General features: G+C 33.3%; 1 protein-coding gene across 1 annotated transcript in view; it reads left to right on the forward strand.

Moving 5' to 3' along the window:
• The window catches only part of GABRA4 (gamma-aminobutyric acid type A receptor subunit alpha4), a 73,544-nt gene extending 60,815 nt beyond the window's left edge, over positions 1 to 12,729 (forward strand). The window contains exon 9 of the mRNA XM_058299100.1: positions 3,731 to 12,729. Within this exon, the coding sequence (XP_058155083.1) occupies positions 3,731 to 4,261 (531 nt within the window). The 3' untranslated portion in view covers positions 4,262 to 12,729. The remainder of the gene's footprint in view (positions 1 to 3,730) is intronic.
• Positions 12,730 to 15,898: the final 3,169 nt, after the last annotated feature.

Raw genomic sequence — 15,898 nt, forward strand, 5'->3', positions numbered from 1 at the left:
AGAATTAAATAATCCTTAGGTGAGCTTAGTAAGCAGTGCTCCATTAGGACATTCAGAGGACATGCTGTACTCCTTTCTGATTTCCAAGTTGTAAATAATTTTTATTAGCAATATACTTGATTATTATAAATACATGGCTAATTCAATTAGGTAAGCGCAATTTTTAAATTCTTTAAAGTCTCCTCCACATTTGTGAGAGGCTGTACTATGAAGCAGAACAGTAACTAGCCTATGACTTTGTAGCCAATCACAACCTTTCTGCTATTATTTTCCTCTACTGTAAAATAACTGTCTGGAATAAGTTGATTACTAAAATCTCTCCCAGTTTAATACATGATTCTTTAAGAATGGAATTATAAAGTGCAAAATTCCATGATCCTTTAATCTAGCAAGTGGAGTTAGGCAACAGTGCCCCCTAGAGCCCCTCTGTGAGCTCTGGGCAGGCCAGTCATAGTTATCCTAGAATGTCTGAGGACCATGCCTTCCCAATAGATTTGGTAACAACTCCTGTCAGGAACCCTTATTTAATTAAACTGTGTAAGTTATCTATTGCCATATAATACTGCATAACAAATGACCACAGAACCTCAGTAGAATACAATAAACATTTATTTTCACTCTCAAGTCTTTGGGTCAACTAGGCAGTTCTGCTGATTTTGACCAGGCTTGGCTGGGCAGTTCATCTACACTTGGCTGGGACTGACCCCCATACCTAGTGCTCAGTTGGCTGTTGGCTAATCCCAGATGGCATTGCTGGGATAACATGGCTCTAGTCCAAATGATCTCTCATCCTCCAGCAGGCTATCACAGGCTTGTTCTTGTGGTGGTGGCAGGATTTCAAGAGAAAGCAGAAGCAAGCAAGAAGAAGGAAATGAAACACCATTGCTTCCACCACATACTGTTGGCCAAAGAAGGTCAGAGCAAGGTAGCACAAATTCCAGTGGTGAGGAAACAGTCTCCATCTCTTGATGGAAGAAGTAGAAATTCAGATTTTAAAGGGCATGGATGTGTAGAGGGATGGTGAATTTGTGTAATTTTTGTAATCAATCTGCCATATAGAACATGATTCACAGTTGGGATTTCGGAAAGTTTCAGAAACAGCTAATAAATGTTTATGAGCTTTGTTTTGGGATGCAGTTAATTGAAGTCCAGTTGTTCCTCTGAGGATCAAACTTCATTAGGTAGGACCAGGACAGTATTTCAAGCTAGTTATTCCACACGATTGATGCAAGGCCCTTCTGAGTACTCTCCCAAATCCTACATGAATCATGAAGTTTTTGAGTCTGGTTGGTGGGAACAAAGATTAGCAGTCTCTCTAATATTTAGGGTGGTTCTTTCCCTGGTCTTGAGTAGTTATTTCACACAAGTATACTGATGACCATTCAGCAAAATATTTGATTGGGACTCCTCTTCAGATCTTGGGAATTCCCTCTTTGTTCATCATTCATATCTCTGCTATACTGACCTTTGAACTCAGCCACCTTGGTGTCCATAGACTCTCAACCCCATCTCTTCATTTTAGGGAATCTGCCAGGTTCTTCTTGGATCCTCCCTACCTGCACAGCCTCATGGAAATGCTCAAGAATATTTTTTCTCTTAGGGATTATGATGCTATGTTGTTTAATGTCCAGTGTCCTGAAAATAATTGTTTCCCTGAAAAATAGTTGTTTCATATATTTTTATCTATTTAAAAAAAATTTTAGGCAGGATGGGTAAATTCAGTTCACTACACTACTTTTGCTAGAAGTGAAAGTGAGAGTTTCTAGAATTTAGTCTTACAAAATATGGGTTTCTAAAGGTCATGGACAACCTAACTTTCAGTTGAAAGTTACAATATGTAAATATCAGATTATATTTGAAAATATCTATTTCTGCCCTGTTTATCCCATTGGTCCTTTATTCTTCTCTCACCTTCTCTTCTTATGGTATTTAGCATTTCTTCACAGTTTGACCCTTGATCATATCTTAATTTTTGTTACATTTTTAATTGTGTAATGTGTGCAAGTGTGCATGCTCTCTGGCCAACAATAGTATCTGCTCCTTAGGGTGTGGGATATACCTTATCTTTCTCTTATGTTCCTTACATGTGTATAACATTTTAAAATTAATGATAATTGATAAATAATTATTATTTTCTATAAAAGGGGTTTCAAAATTTGAAGATTAATAAGGTGAAGTTCATAAAGTTCTTTGTAGAAGAAACATGCAGGGCAAGTAATGATGTCTTCAGCTTTGTTGTCAATTTTGTTTTCAACTGTCTCTACCAAAATTAGTTATGATATGTTAGACTACAATTTCTCATAGTTCTGTTGCAGCTTGCTTAGAAAAATACTCCAGGCTGACATGAAGAATGCTTCTTAAACCTCTCAGAGCCTGCTTTGACTCTCAGTTTTGTGAGGGTTTACTCTTACTCTACTCAGCAACCCTGAATTCACAATTCAAAACTTTCATGAGATATGGATTGAACACTTCCAATATGCTTGATGAGTGTGCAAATTTACTGTAGCACTGAAAAAGATTCATATTCATAGAATAAAGTTTTCTTTGTAATATTAGCTCTCAATTAATTGTATGCAATTTATCTACTTTGTGTATTGCCTGTGAATTGTCCCCCTTGACTGACTCCTTCCTGTCACTCATTTATGAGCTGCTTCCCTTATCTCTATCTCATCACCTATCATTTATTTCATAAGATGGAAAGGGGAGATGGTATGAGAAGAAACTGCAATACAACCTTAATATAACTTAGAATAAACATAATTAGGGAGGATGAACTGGTGGAAAACATCAAAGTATCTTGTAAAGTCAGACATGACAATTTTGGGAATCATCCGAGCAATTGTTTTTCTTCATTAGCATGGATGATCCATAGTTAACTATGTATAGTTACATCTATCAAAATAAAATGGAATATGTTTTAGTGGTTTCACATTGCAAATTTAGTCAAATATAGTCTTTATTTACACAAAGAATCAGATGAAGATAGGGAATTCCATTTTAATTTAAAACACTCTATAAATGGTTTAAATTCGGCTATTTATGCAACTATTTGGTTATATTGGCTATATGCCTAACACACAGTTTTATTTAAAATAAATTTTCCTTTATATTGTTACTATTGTGTTAAAACTGAGGTGTGTCAGCATTTTTAGATTTTGGAACAATGTGTGTAATTTATGATAAATCTGAGACATTTGGAAATTAAATGTTTCCAAAATTTTGGAGGTTCTATCAAAGAAGTGTCATGTACACATGGATAATTATTACTGTTGTTATTCTGATGACAGGATATAGTTCTTCCTGCTTAAAAAAACAATTATATACAAAACTCAATGAAATCTCTACAATATATTGCAGAATATTACATGCAGTAAAATTGAGCAAAGAACTTGTCCAATTATAGTCATGAATTCCTAAAGTAAAATAAAGTTTTACCCTATTTTATTTTGTTCTAAAAACTTAATCTTCCTTTTATAGATTTAAATTCTAATTATTTGTAACAATGGATAACATTTTGAAATAGGTTTTTTATTTAAAATTTCAAATACATGTACGTTCATTTTTACGTAGGCATTGCATTTTAATCTTTTATGTCAAGTCGAGTAGCTGAAGCATATTAATAAAGTTTTATTTTATGGAAATGACTATTTTTAAGTACTTTGCCTCATTAAACTCTGAATAAATCTACATAAATTATGTAACCAATATCCTTTTTGATATTATTTTTCAGCACATGGATGCCAATTTGAACATGAGAAAAAGAACAAATGCTTTGGTTCACTCTGAATCTGGTGTTGACAAGAAAACTGAGGTGGGAAACTATTCAAGCAGATCTTCCACAGTTGTGCAGGAATCTTCTGGAACCACATCTCAATCTTACTTAGCTTCTAGTCCAAACCCATTCAGCAGGGCAAATGCAGCTGAAACTATATCTGCTGCAAGAGCACTTCCATCTGCTCCTCCTTCCACTTCTAGTCAAACTGTGTATGTGTCCCGACAAACCACAGTTGGATCTGCTTCTACCCACCATGTGTTTGGATCAAGACTAGAGCGAATTAAAACAACAGTTAATACCATAGGGGCTCCAGGAAAGTTGTCAGCCACTCCTCCTTCTGCTCCACAACCTTCTGGGTCTGGCACAAGTAAAATAGACAAATATGCCCGTATTCTCTTTCCAGTCACATTTGGGGCATTTAACATGGTATATTGGGTTGTTTATTTATCTAAGGACACTATGGAGAAATCAGAAAGTCTAATGTAGTTAAGTTCCTATAGTAGATTCCTAAAGATGATGAAAAGAATGTCTTTCTAAATGTTTGTAAAGATAAATCATTATTCTTTACTAAAATAAAAGCTCTGTTATTTTTTTCCACTGAAAAAATGCAAGCCACTTATTGGAAGAATTAGTTTATTCCTCAGTGAAGAGAAATGAAATCATCTTCCTTCTTGAATCAGTTCTTCCTTTGAATTAGATGGAATGCTGACCATCCTGGAAAGTTGGGACAAGGGAAATAGGGCTATTTGAGATAAGTGGTGCATATATGTGCATTGAAATTTAAAAACAGACTATGATGTTTTTTAATAAACACTATGAGTAGCAAACAGCCACCCTGAACTTCTCAGTGGCACTGCCCTTAATCAGAACTGTTTATCAGGTATCATAAGCAGTGACCATTGGAGATCCTCTTACTTACCTGAAAGCAAAGGACTTTCCCAATTACAAGACATATGGATTACAAAAAAAAAAAAAAAAGACAAAAACAAACTCTGATAAAGAAAATGAAACTTCTACTACATCAAAAAGCAAAGATATAGTCCAGGGAAAACCTGTTCGTTCCCTTTCATATGTTGACCAAACAGTTCTTAACAGTTGACTTGAAAATTGTGCTCTAAACCAAAGTTCAACTCATTGTATAAATTCTTTTTTTGATAGTAGTCCTTTCAGTTATGTATTCATTCAGTACATAGGTATTCAGAACCTTCTGTGTTCCAGTCACTGTGCTAGGCACTCTCACTCTAGGAATGCTCTTTTGCATTTGTCTACAATATTACCTAAATAGAAAAACAGTCAATGCATGCTCAGGTACCATAAACTAGCAGAGAACATTGCATTCTTTTCTAAAGGAAATTTATTTATAATATGGCAGCTTATTCACAATATTGACAGAGGATAATCAGGATATTTGATCCCATAGCCACTTTTGAGATAAGTAAACTGTAGTACAGCTTCTGCAACTGACTTTGAAAATATAATGAAAATGTGCTAGACATTATTCTGTATGTGAAAAGCACTGTGTACCTGAAAGTAAAATTCTGGGCACTGTAAGACCTGACAGATTACCTGTCTCAATTCTGATCGGAATCACAATAGAAGTAGCAGAAGCAGGTATTCAACACAAGGCCTTTAGATGCCTTTCCAACCTTGATCTACATTACCTGATGAAATGCTAATCTTCTGGGGAGTTTTTGTGTCCATAGTTCTGTATTTCTGGGCAGTTTTTGTGTTTCTTTGTTTTGGGGGGGGGGTGGTTAGTTTTGGAAGGGCTCATAATTTAAGGTATTTTTAAATTAAAGGAGCAGAAAAGGAATGGATTATAGAAAAAATTCACAGCCAAGGGACAGGATGCTGCTAACTGTGATATGCAATTGAAAGGATTTTAATGTAGTATGTGTGTGTATTTCTTTTTCATTAGGTAGGCTTAACAACATAATTTAATTCCTTGCAGCTGTTTTATGAAGCTCAATCCAGATCTGATATTTTGTTTTGGTTGTGTCCAAATTTTTCTTCTATTTCTCTCTCTACCTAATTTGGGGATATGTGAGTGAATGTTTTCTGAGTGTTTTGGGTAACATTATGATGGTAATAGCCACCTTGCAAAAAGGATTTCTCATTTTTTAGAAAAGAACTGACGGATATTAATGTATTGACATTGACTTTTTACTTATTAAATTGTCTTGGGATGGTATTTTGAGATTGGTAAAATGTGAAAATGCCAATTACTAATTGTTAGTCATATCTGAGAATTTCTTCTTGGCTAGCTCTCTAAATATTTCGTAGTATTAGCACATTTTAAGGCTGAAAGATGCTTTAGAAATCATCCCGTCCAAACTTCTCATTTACAAATTGAGGGCCAAAAAATGTGTATATATTGTATATATTTAATAAAGAGGACTTGCATAATAAGTCTTATAAATTATTTCATGAGTGTGAATAGACTTCCAGGCCTGAGGACAATGCTTGAAATTGTGGTTGGAAGCTATGTTTGCTTTCATTATTCTGATGAAACGGCCTTATTTCTTTGCTGAGGACCGCTTATTCCTTGTTTATTTATTGATCTGTTTGTAGGAGATATTCCATTGACTCTTCTCTTTAATTCTTCTATAATCTTTACTGATTTTAAAGAAATAAAACTTAATGAATTTAGATTTATAAGTCAGAGATCCAGGTGAACTCATATTTTTTCTTACCTTTGTATATGAAGAAGATTTTAAAATAAGTCAGATGGCCAAACAAATATTAAGGACAATTAACCAAGGATTCCTAATTGTTAATTTGAAGAGGATATTGACCAGAAAGTTTAATCATTGGTATAATAAAGAAGTATTTAATTTGTGTATACTGTTAATAGTAATGTGTGGTTTGTTTTCTACTGAATTCCATCAAATTCATTCAAGCCTAAATTCTTTATTTTGGTCATCATTTTTATTTTCCTAGTACCTCGAGGTACATTAAATGTAACATTTTTGTAAAGAGCCAGTCACTTTCAAACATTATAAAATCTCAGAAGAGTAATTAGGGTAGTCCAAAGTCCCAAGAATATATAAAATAGAGCAGTTCTAAGAAAGGTACCTTTACATGTCTCTATCATCTAAAGATTAAATCTGAAATTATTTTATTCAGTACAAGTATCAATATTCTGTAGTTCAATTCTAAGTTGACCACGAACGGCTACATTGTTACTTCCAATTTCCTCTAGGCTTGATCAGGTATAAAAATGTATTTACATGATTAATCCACAGTTAAAAATGCCTTGCATTTGTGTGTTTACATAGTACTTTGAATAATACATATTTTAAACTGAGCCTCACTAATTTTGAATTACATTAGGCAGAGAGCAGAGTCACTATTTTTTAGAGATGGAAGTGAGAGTAGTTAGTGACAAAGATAAAAGCACAGGGGCTGGAATAGGCTTTGAAATGCACTTTTCAATCACTTCACCTTAGCAGTGACTATATTTCAGCAATACATAAAATATTGTGGTTTATTTTACCCATGAATTGGTTAATTTTGCCTGTCCTAGACATCTATACTCTTCCCTCCTCTGTTTTCCAATGGTTTTCTCTTCTAGATTTTTGGATAATTTCCAGTGGAAAAGAGCCAGATTAAGATACAGGTCACCTGACTGTAAGTTTTGACTGTGCTGTGGTTTAAGATGAGTCATTTACAGTCTCTTTGCCTGAATTCTCATTTATAACAGGAAGGGGATAGAATAAATGTTTCTAAAATTCCTTTCAATTTTAGTATTTGCTAATCCTCGTAGAGGATGAAATATAACCATTTTCTTGCAATAGATACAATTAGAACTTTGTGCCATAAATAGATGCCTATGGAAAAACAACCAATTTTAATTCCACTATTTAATTACGTTCAACCCATGCCTGGCCTCAAAGTGAGGTTATCTACCCTTTTTTAAATAACTTCTTTGTAATTAAGATGTTTTTCCTCACGGAAGATTTTGTTTTCTAAAGACTAAAGAATATTGGGTATTTCTGCTTTGGGGGGGTTTAATCCCCTCCAACACACAACACAAAATGGACATCTATCCATTGTTGTATAAAGTGCTAGTTGTTATATATATAAAGTTAAATGAATATTAGTTCCTTTCTTTTGGGTTAGTCATAGTCTGATAGTGATGATAGATGTGAAGAGAAATAATTACAGAATGTTATAATTGCTTCAGTAGTATAGAACAGGGCTGGTACTTAGGAGATGTGAGTACTCACTAGCTTTGGGCATAAAAATGTAAGGGGGCTCCAAAAATCCAATAATCATAATATAATGTTTTAATGCTCTATTTTTAAAAAATCAAATTTAATGCAAAAATTCCAATATGAACTAAACACCTAAATATTAAATAAATATGGGCTCAGCATTAATTATTTCCCTTTTGCCACAGCATGGCACTAATATAATCAGTGGAAAAAGGATGCATGCAACTTTGTTGATAGGGAGGAAAGGAGAGTGATGGCATAGAAAGCATCAAAGAGATTATTATGTTGAACTGAATTTTATAGGATCATTTGGAGTTCTTCTAGCCTCCCGTGCACACAAACACAAAATCTAAAGATCATTTTTATGACCACTAAAAGGGATAGGGATTTGAAAGAGCAAGGGGAACTTTTACTACAAATAGTTCAGGGTGGCTGGAGAGAAGGGTAAGTGTGGGGAAGTGAGAGTTGTTGATGTTGAAAAGACCTCCTGAGGTAGGATTAACAGGAGTTTTGTGTAAATTATTAAACAGATGGGATTTGATCCTGAATTAGCAATAAATTATTGAATATCTTGAAGGATAATAAGAAGAAAGCATATGAATATGCTTCTGTATTAGAGATCACCTGATTGCTGTGTGAAAATGTGGAATGGAGGGCCAGCAATTTAGACGTCGTGGTACAATGTTGAGGTCTCTCATTTTTCTTTTCTCTCCCAACTAAATTTTGCCTTCCATTTCTTTCTTTTAACAGTGGTGTCTTCATTGTTATTTGTAAAATTGATACAAGATTGTTAAAAATAAAAACAAGCATTGTGAAAATTAAAAAGATTTTCAAAATCCCATCACCCAGAAATTGATAATATTTGATAAATATCATATCAGATGCCTTTGTTTACCTAAATTTTTATAGAAGTGAATATTGATTTCAAGGGAGAATTTTATAAACATGAGTCTTATATACCACATAGGCTATTGTTAAGTTTAAAAAGCATTAAATTTACTTTTAACTGAATTTAAGATAAAAATACTAATGTGAAATTGAAGAATTGTTAAAATTTAGATAGCATTTCTTTGAAGTAAGAGTTTGGATATTCTGTACCTTTTTATTCCAAATTTCAATCTTTACTTTAGGAAAATTTTCTTCTATTTTATATCTAAGCATTCGTTTTACTTTAGTAGTGCTAATTATGTTTAATCTCTTTTGTCTCTATACTTACAATATTCTCTACAGTCATTTTGGTATCTTTATTTTAATTTTTTTGTATGATTTATTCAACTCTTGTCAGCCATAACTGAGTTATCAGTTATATTTATTGTTTTGTGAACTTCTAATGTAACTTTCAACTCCTTAATGGTTTCTCTACTTTTTCTTTTTTTTCCCATTGCTTTCCTCGTCTCTGTCATTTAATTTTTCATCTCTTTCTGCTGGTTTTATAATCTTCTAATTAAAACCTCACAGTTCTTCTTTGAGCTTCTCATGCTCTATTAGCGATATGTTTTTTTTTTGAGGCTACAGAAAATTATGTTTAGTTTTAAAAATTTTGTTTATTCTTTTGCTCCTCTGTTATGAAAAATTATCCATACCTTATTTTTGACATTTGGATGGTCTGTGTAGCTCATAGTATATAACTCTTTCAGTTTTAGTCTTCCTATCTTGTGATTATTATTCACTCTTCCTCTCCCTCCCCTACTTATATTATCAAGAAGGCTATTTCCTAACTATCACACATAACCTATCATGTTTTCCCTCTTCCTCCCATTTTCTACTATTTAGGAATACGAATTCTGTGAGGACGGGCTTTGTTTTATTCTTGCCTGTCTACACTCTGCCTCATGGTGGCATCAAACAGTGTTTGAAGGACTTGTCAGGACTGTAACATTTACTTTTATTGAAATCTATTTCCTGCCCAAGGTATGTGCAAATATCTTCTTATTTGAAAAATACTGATCATACAGTTTGTTAACAAAATTGCTTGTTATTTATGGGCATACTTTTAAAAAAATATATTTTCCACCATTTCTTTTATTTTTGAAAGGTCTTCATAAGAGGGGAATGAATTGTAAAGGCTTTTATTTCACCATCTTTAATTGAGACCACTTCTGATTTGGTAATATCACCATCCATCATTTGCACTTCCTTTAGATTAGTGGCTGACCAGAGTATCTTTTACTGATATGCTAGCCAGAGCTAGGTGACTTTCATCTTCTATACATCTTGTGTCATTGGAGTTTGGCATCTGGATTAATCTGGCAATGTGGCACTTCAGAATTCTGGAAAGGCCTGGGGCATTGATAGAAAGAACCCTGTGTACAAACACCTCTTGTATTTTCCTGGGTAGAATTTCTTCAAGTTTTCCTTTAGCATGCCTTAGAGAATTCTAGACTTTATTCCTGTGGGATTGTTTCCCTTTCATTTCTTTTTTCCTCCTTTGATTCTTTAGCTGCACTTTGAAGCCATCACTCTCTGTGCTGATTCTCTTATACTGCTTATATTTTCAATTTATCAGTAGATTAGTGGAAAATGCAATCCTTTAATTATAAAGACAATTTTAAGCCCTGTTTTAATAATTATTGGTTTAGTGGAAATTTAGAAAATGTTGATACTTTCTTCTATCATTCATTGTTTCTGTTAAAAATAAAGGGACAGCACCTCTGTGAAATAAAAATGTTTGACTCAAAATGATATCCGTTCCTTTTACTCGTGACAAGCATCTGTGCTTCAAAATAGAGAAAGAGAACTAAACAAAAGGAAATGTATGAAAACCCAAGTATTATTTTACTAATAAACACATTAATTTCATTAAAAACACTAACTCAGAATAAGAATTACACACAAAAAATGTTATGTGATATGTCGTTAGTCCTCCAGGGTATTGCAGTGTCGACAATATTGTATAAGGAGTATGGCATAAATTAAGTATATTGCCCATTTATCTCTAAAAGTTAAAATTATTTATAAAATACTTCCATTTTTGTACTGTATACATTTCAGCTAGTGGTCAGTAAAACAAACTTTTCATCACTTCTACTTATTTCATGTAAATATGGTTGCCGTAAGTTGTGACTTACTTTGGAAATATTTCCCTGAAATGCATTGGGATTTTTGCAAGTTTATGATTAGAGAGAATAAACAAATGGTGTCAACAAAACATTTAAAATAAGAAAATGTGGATTTATGTTGACAAAAATTTTCCCGTGTACTTTACTAATAACATATAATGTGAATTTCAACGGGGATTTTTTTTCAATACCAATCCATATCATCTCTTTTAAAAAGTTTTTTGGAATAATTTATTTATATAATTACCCAAATATGTCTCATTTTTATTCTTGCTACAGTAGTAATTAAAAGAGACTGACAAATATATGGAACAAAGTTATTTGGTGGTAATACAGGATCTCACCTTTTTGTTTTCAAAGGCAATTTAAATATGCAAACTGGGTTTTCACAAATTTCTACATGAATCATTACTTAGGATGAATAAAACACTTTCTTTGGATATAAAGAAAAGAAAAACTCCTTTAGCACAAAATATATAGTATTGCAATTGACCTTTGACTGACATCCGTTTTCAGTCTTTTGTATTTGTGAATTGAAACCTGCATTCTGTCTTCACAGATGTTGCTGATATAGTATAGTATGTTGGCTGGTCATTTTACTGATTATGTGTATTGTCTACTCATTCAAATATATAATAAAGTAGAGCTTTCATTTTCAAGGGAAGAATTATCATTGATAAAGTAAGGTTTTATGATTTTAAGGGATTTTTACTGTAAAAATTAATCAAAATCCAGTCTTTATGTAAAGTCATACTCTGTAAATGATCATACTTTGAATTAGGTTAAATTTTCCACTGGTTTATCCTTAGTGATGAAAACTCCATAGTAATTCCTTTGATGTTGAAAATGCCGAAAGCTCATAAAGAAATAATGTTTTGTCTTTGTTTGTTTCAACTGGACCGTGGCACAAACAGAGGAATACAAATGAAGCTCCTCCCCACCACTGGAGAATTTTAAATTGTTTGTTTAGGATCACAGTTGAAAATAATAATGCATATTTCATTATATCATAAAAATAAATTTAGTATATACTTTATGTACCATAATTTTGCTCAGTCAGAATAACAACATGAGTGTGGTGTTTAAAATAGTTTAAAGTTTACTAAGACCTACAGGTGTTTTTCTTTTATGAAGAATACCGTTCCCTACAAAGAAAATATTTCTTGCAGTTATAGCAATTACACTTGGCCTTCTGAAATTGATAAAATCATACAATCTGAGAGCATTACTATGGTATATTATAGCAAGGAGAACATAGGTGTTGTGATTTGGGTTTGGTAAATTTGCTTTGAAATGAGTCACATTACCAAATGTGGAGTTAGCAATTTAAAATAATTCACAAAGAAATGATTTTAATGCTATCTTTTTAAGAAAACTTCCTTTGCTTCTCAAAACTAAATTTATTCATGGCAATATGCTTCCTTTTCTGCTTAAAACAAAATGTATACCTACGATAAATGATTACAGCATTGAGGAACAATTCAGGTCTCAATTGTTCACTGGAGAGGGATTCTAAATTAGTAAGAATTTAAATTTCTGTAAAATTTAACCCAAGATACCTATATTTTAAGATAAATGTTCTGGAGCTGAACTCTGAAATTATTAAAATGTTATATACATTTAATGCATTTTTCTATTTAAATTGAAAAACAATAAACACAAATATCTTTTCAATTTTTTTCTTGGTTTTAGAATGTTTTTCTATGTGTAAATATCCTTTCTTTGGTCACGGTATTGTTTATGCAATGATATTTTACTTTTGAAACTCTGTTCCTATCATGAGCATTCCTGGTTTTTTACTTACCTCTAATTCCCTGCATGACTAGTAATGTTGTAGAATTTAAGAGAAGTTCAATTATTTGAGTATAGAGAGGCCAGGACTCAGGAATGATTTTGAGAAGGAAAAATGGTTTCTTGACGGCCGGCTGGACTCGGGAACTTCTGTTTGAATCCTGAGCCCCGAATAAGATTATCAAACGTCTTTTATACAGAGAGGAAAGGCCAAATGGTCCCTTTGTTTCAGTTCTCAATAGGCTTCAATTAGCATATATCTCTTCCACATCTTAGGTAAGCTTTTAGCATGGACTCCAGATATTCTAGATAAGCTTTTAGCATATTTACTTTTTGCATTTCCCCTAAATACTTAAAGTTTATAGCCCTTGCATTGTTAAACATTTCCTGGGACTGGAGCCGCTGCCACTGTCCCTAAGGGCAGGACTGCAGCCTCTTACCATTCCACACCCATAAGTCAAACAACTTAGTTATCTCTGAAGAGACAAAGAGCCTTCCACCCATAGCCCACATCATTCCCCCCCTTTTGCCAAAGTTTAACTTGCTAAGCTTTGGCATAATTATTGTTGGAGCTATGAGGTGGATGGCTGTTTGTTGTCTTGATTGATTATTTATCAGTCTTTAGTACAGCATCCAGGACTGTTTTTAGAAGTTTAGAACTTTTCATTCTGGACAGCAGAATCTTGGGCAGGGGCCTCCTGCAGTTATTCTGCTGCCACTGGCACTCACGTGGATTTCCAGTCAGGTTCCAGATCCATCTATTACTTTTATTTTACTCTTAAAGAGTTTGCACCTTTAATTTAAAAGGGGTGCTGAAGGGAGACGATCTCTTTTCTGTAACTGCTTCCTGCTGGCCATGGGCTGTAGTCATTGCCTAATAAGGTGTAAAACTCTTTAATTTATTCTAACTGGAGGAAGATGGATCTGGCATTCTGTACGAAGTTGGATGAAGTTTTCATATGGTTAATAAGATGTTCACTCTGAAAGAAACAAACTTAATTAAAAATTTGGAATACCTGTTTTTAAAAGAGGACACATTGGATTAAAGAGGTAGACAAGGTTAGGTGCCTATAAAGATGGCATTCCTTAAAAGCTGGTGGGAACAGCATATATATTCTTTTTTAAGTTATCCATCTTTAGAGAGAAATTGCAACAGACACTTAGCTTTATCTGAAGACACATTCCAAGCTGTTCAATGATTGACACTCATTCGCTCTGTCAGATGCTCCTGGTGAACTGGCACTCCTTGGGCAACTGGCTTCACTCAGGATTAGAACACTAATTTGGAAATACTCTTAGTTTTCACCTGTGGGAGTGATCAGAACTACAGAATAAAGATTTTTACACCTTGGTTTTCATTGTACAATTTCTAGCAATTTTGACTTGTTCAATAGGTGACTCACCATCAGCAAGCAAGCCTCACTTTTGCTACACAGCAGAGTACAGCAGAATATAGAAGTTGACTGAGACTGGCTGAGACTGCCACCTTATTCTATAGACATGTTATTAACTGTTTAGAAAATGATTTTACCAGGAATTTAACATGTCTAATATACTTCTGCACTTGATCCAAAATAGAAAAGATAACATTACAATTATTAGGCATATATTTAGTACAGGATAAAAGTACAGCACTTAATATTAACTAATGTATTACTTAATGCATAAGGATTCAGAGTTGCAATTATTAGTTTTGAGTTTCAGGTTTGTAATACCTTACATGTTATCTCTCCATGAGAGCAGGCCATAATGCCAATTGTGTTTAAGTTTCACTTACAGTATCCTGGTATCATGGCTCCACTTAGCATGTTCTTCAACGCAGTGAGCAAGTTGCAGCATCCTTCATCTTAGAGAGATTTTCCAGTATTCTACTAGCCTGGTGCATAGTGCTCTCTGGCACCATGGAACAGTGCCAGTCTGGAGGCGATATCCATTGTACACTTGGCTGTACCAAGTAATTATTGGCTGCAGGAGCTTGAAACTGCAATATAGTTTCCATCAACTTCAGGAGCAGAACCAGAGACTGATATAGCACATATTTTTAATTGAGGGGTCAGTGACCAGCCTAGCCAATAACTCACATGGAGAGGCCACCTGTAATGTATACAAGGCCTGGTTCGAATGCACAAGAGTTTGATAATATTAACGTTTATTCCTTGTTTATATATATATTTTAAACAATTTAATGCAACACATCATATATTAAATGACTGTCTACTTACACAATTTTATTATGAAGATAACAGTAGGTACTTTAGTAATAGAGGAAAAATATTATTTTTCATTGTTAAAATGAAAACAGAAGACTTCCAATATAATCAAGATAACTTTTTACTACCATTTACTTAAATGTGTACTTTGCAGTGGCCTTCAGACAGGTTTATTATCATGAAGTTATTTCTGCTACCAATAACCAATCTAAGTTTTAGTTAACAATGACTTTTCTAGAACTAGAACTATTTAAACATTTTCAGTTGGAGGATGTTTTACAAACTCTTTATAATTGACTATAACCACATTGACTAGCCACCTCATGTTTAAATAAACTTACTAAATTACAATTATCAATGAAAGAAATTTACTCCTTATTTAAGAGAGCAATCTTTTTCCTTTAGCCTAATTTCACTCATTAAAGATTTCATACATAATGTTAATTTAGTTTATAAATTAACTATTGGAGATTACACTCAAGTTAAATAAAATTGAAACCATAATAGTCTATGCAAGGAATGTTCTCTTTTTCCCTTACCGGAAGCTAAAAACTTCTTTTCTTTAAGTTATGAAAATTATTAATTTAAAAGCATACTGACTACCAGGTTTTAAAACACATGCATACTGACTACCAGGTTTTAAAACACATTACACAATTACTTAATTTTTTTAAAATCATAACCCAGGAAAGATCTCTCCATAGTTTTTATGGACTTTCCTTTACTTACTGAAATTTGTTAATAGAGCCACTAATTACCTTTATTTTGTTGGAAAGAAATCTTCTGGAAGAAAATAAGGCTCACCAGATTGTGGAGAAGAAAATAATTTATTCTCAATCTTGCAAG

Source organism: Dasypus novemcinctus, chromosome 1 (assembly GCF_030445035.2).
Source record: "Dasypus novemcinctus isolate mDasNov1 chromosome 1, mDasNov1.1.hap2, whole genome shotgun sequence".
Classification (NCBI taxonomy): domain Eukaryota; kingdom Metazoa; phylum Chordata; class Mammalia; order Cingulata; family Dasypodidae; genus Dasypus; species Dasypus novemcinctus.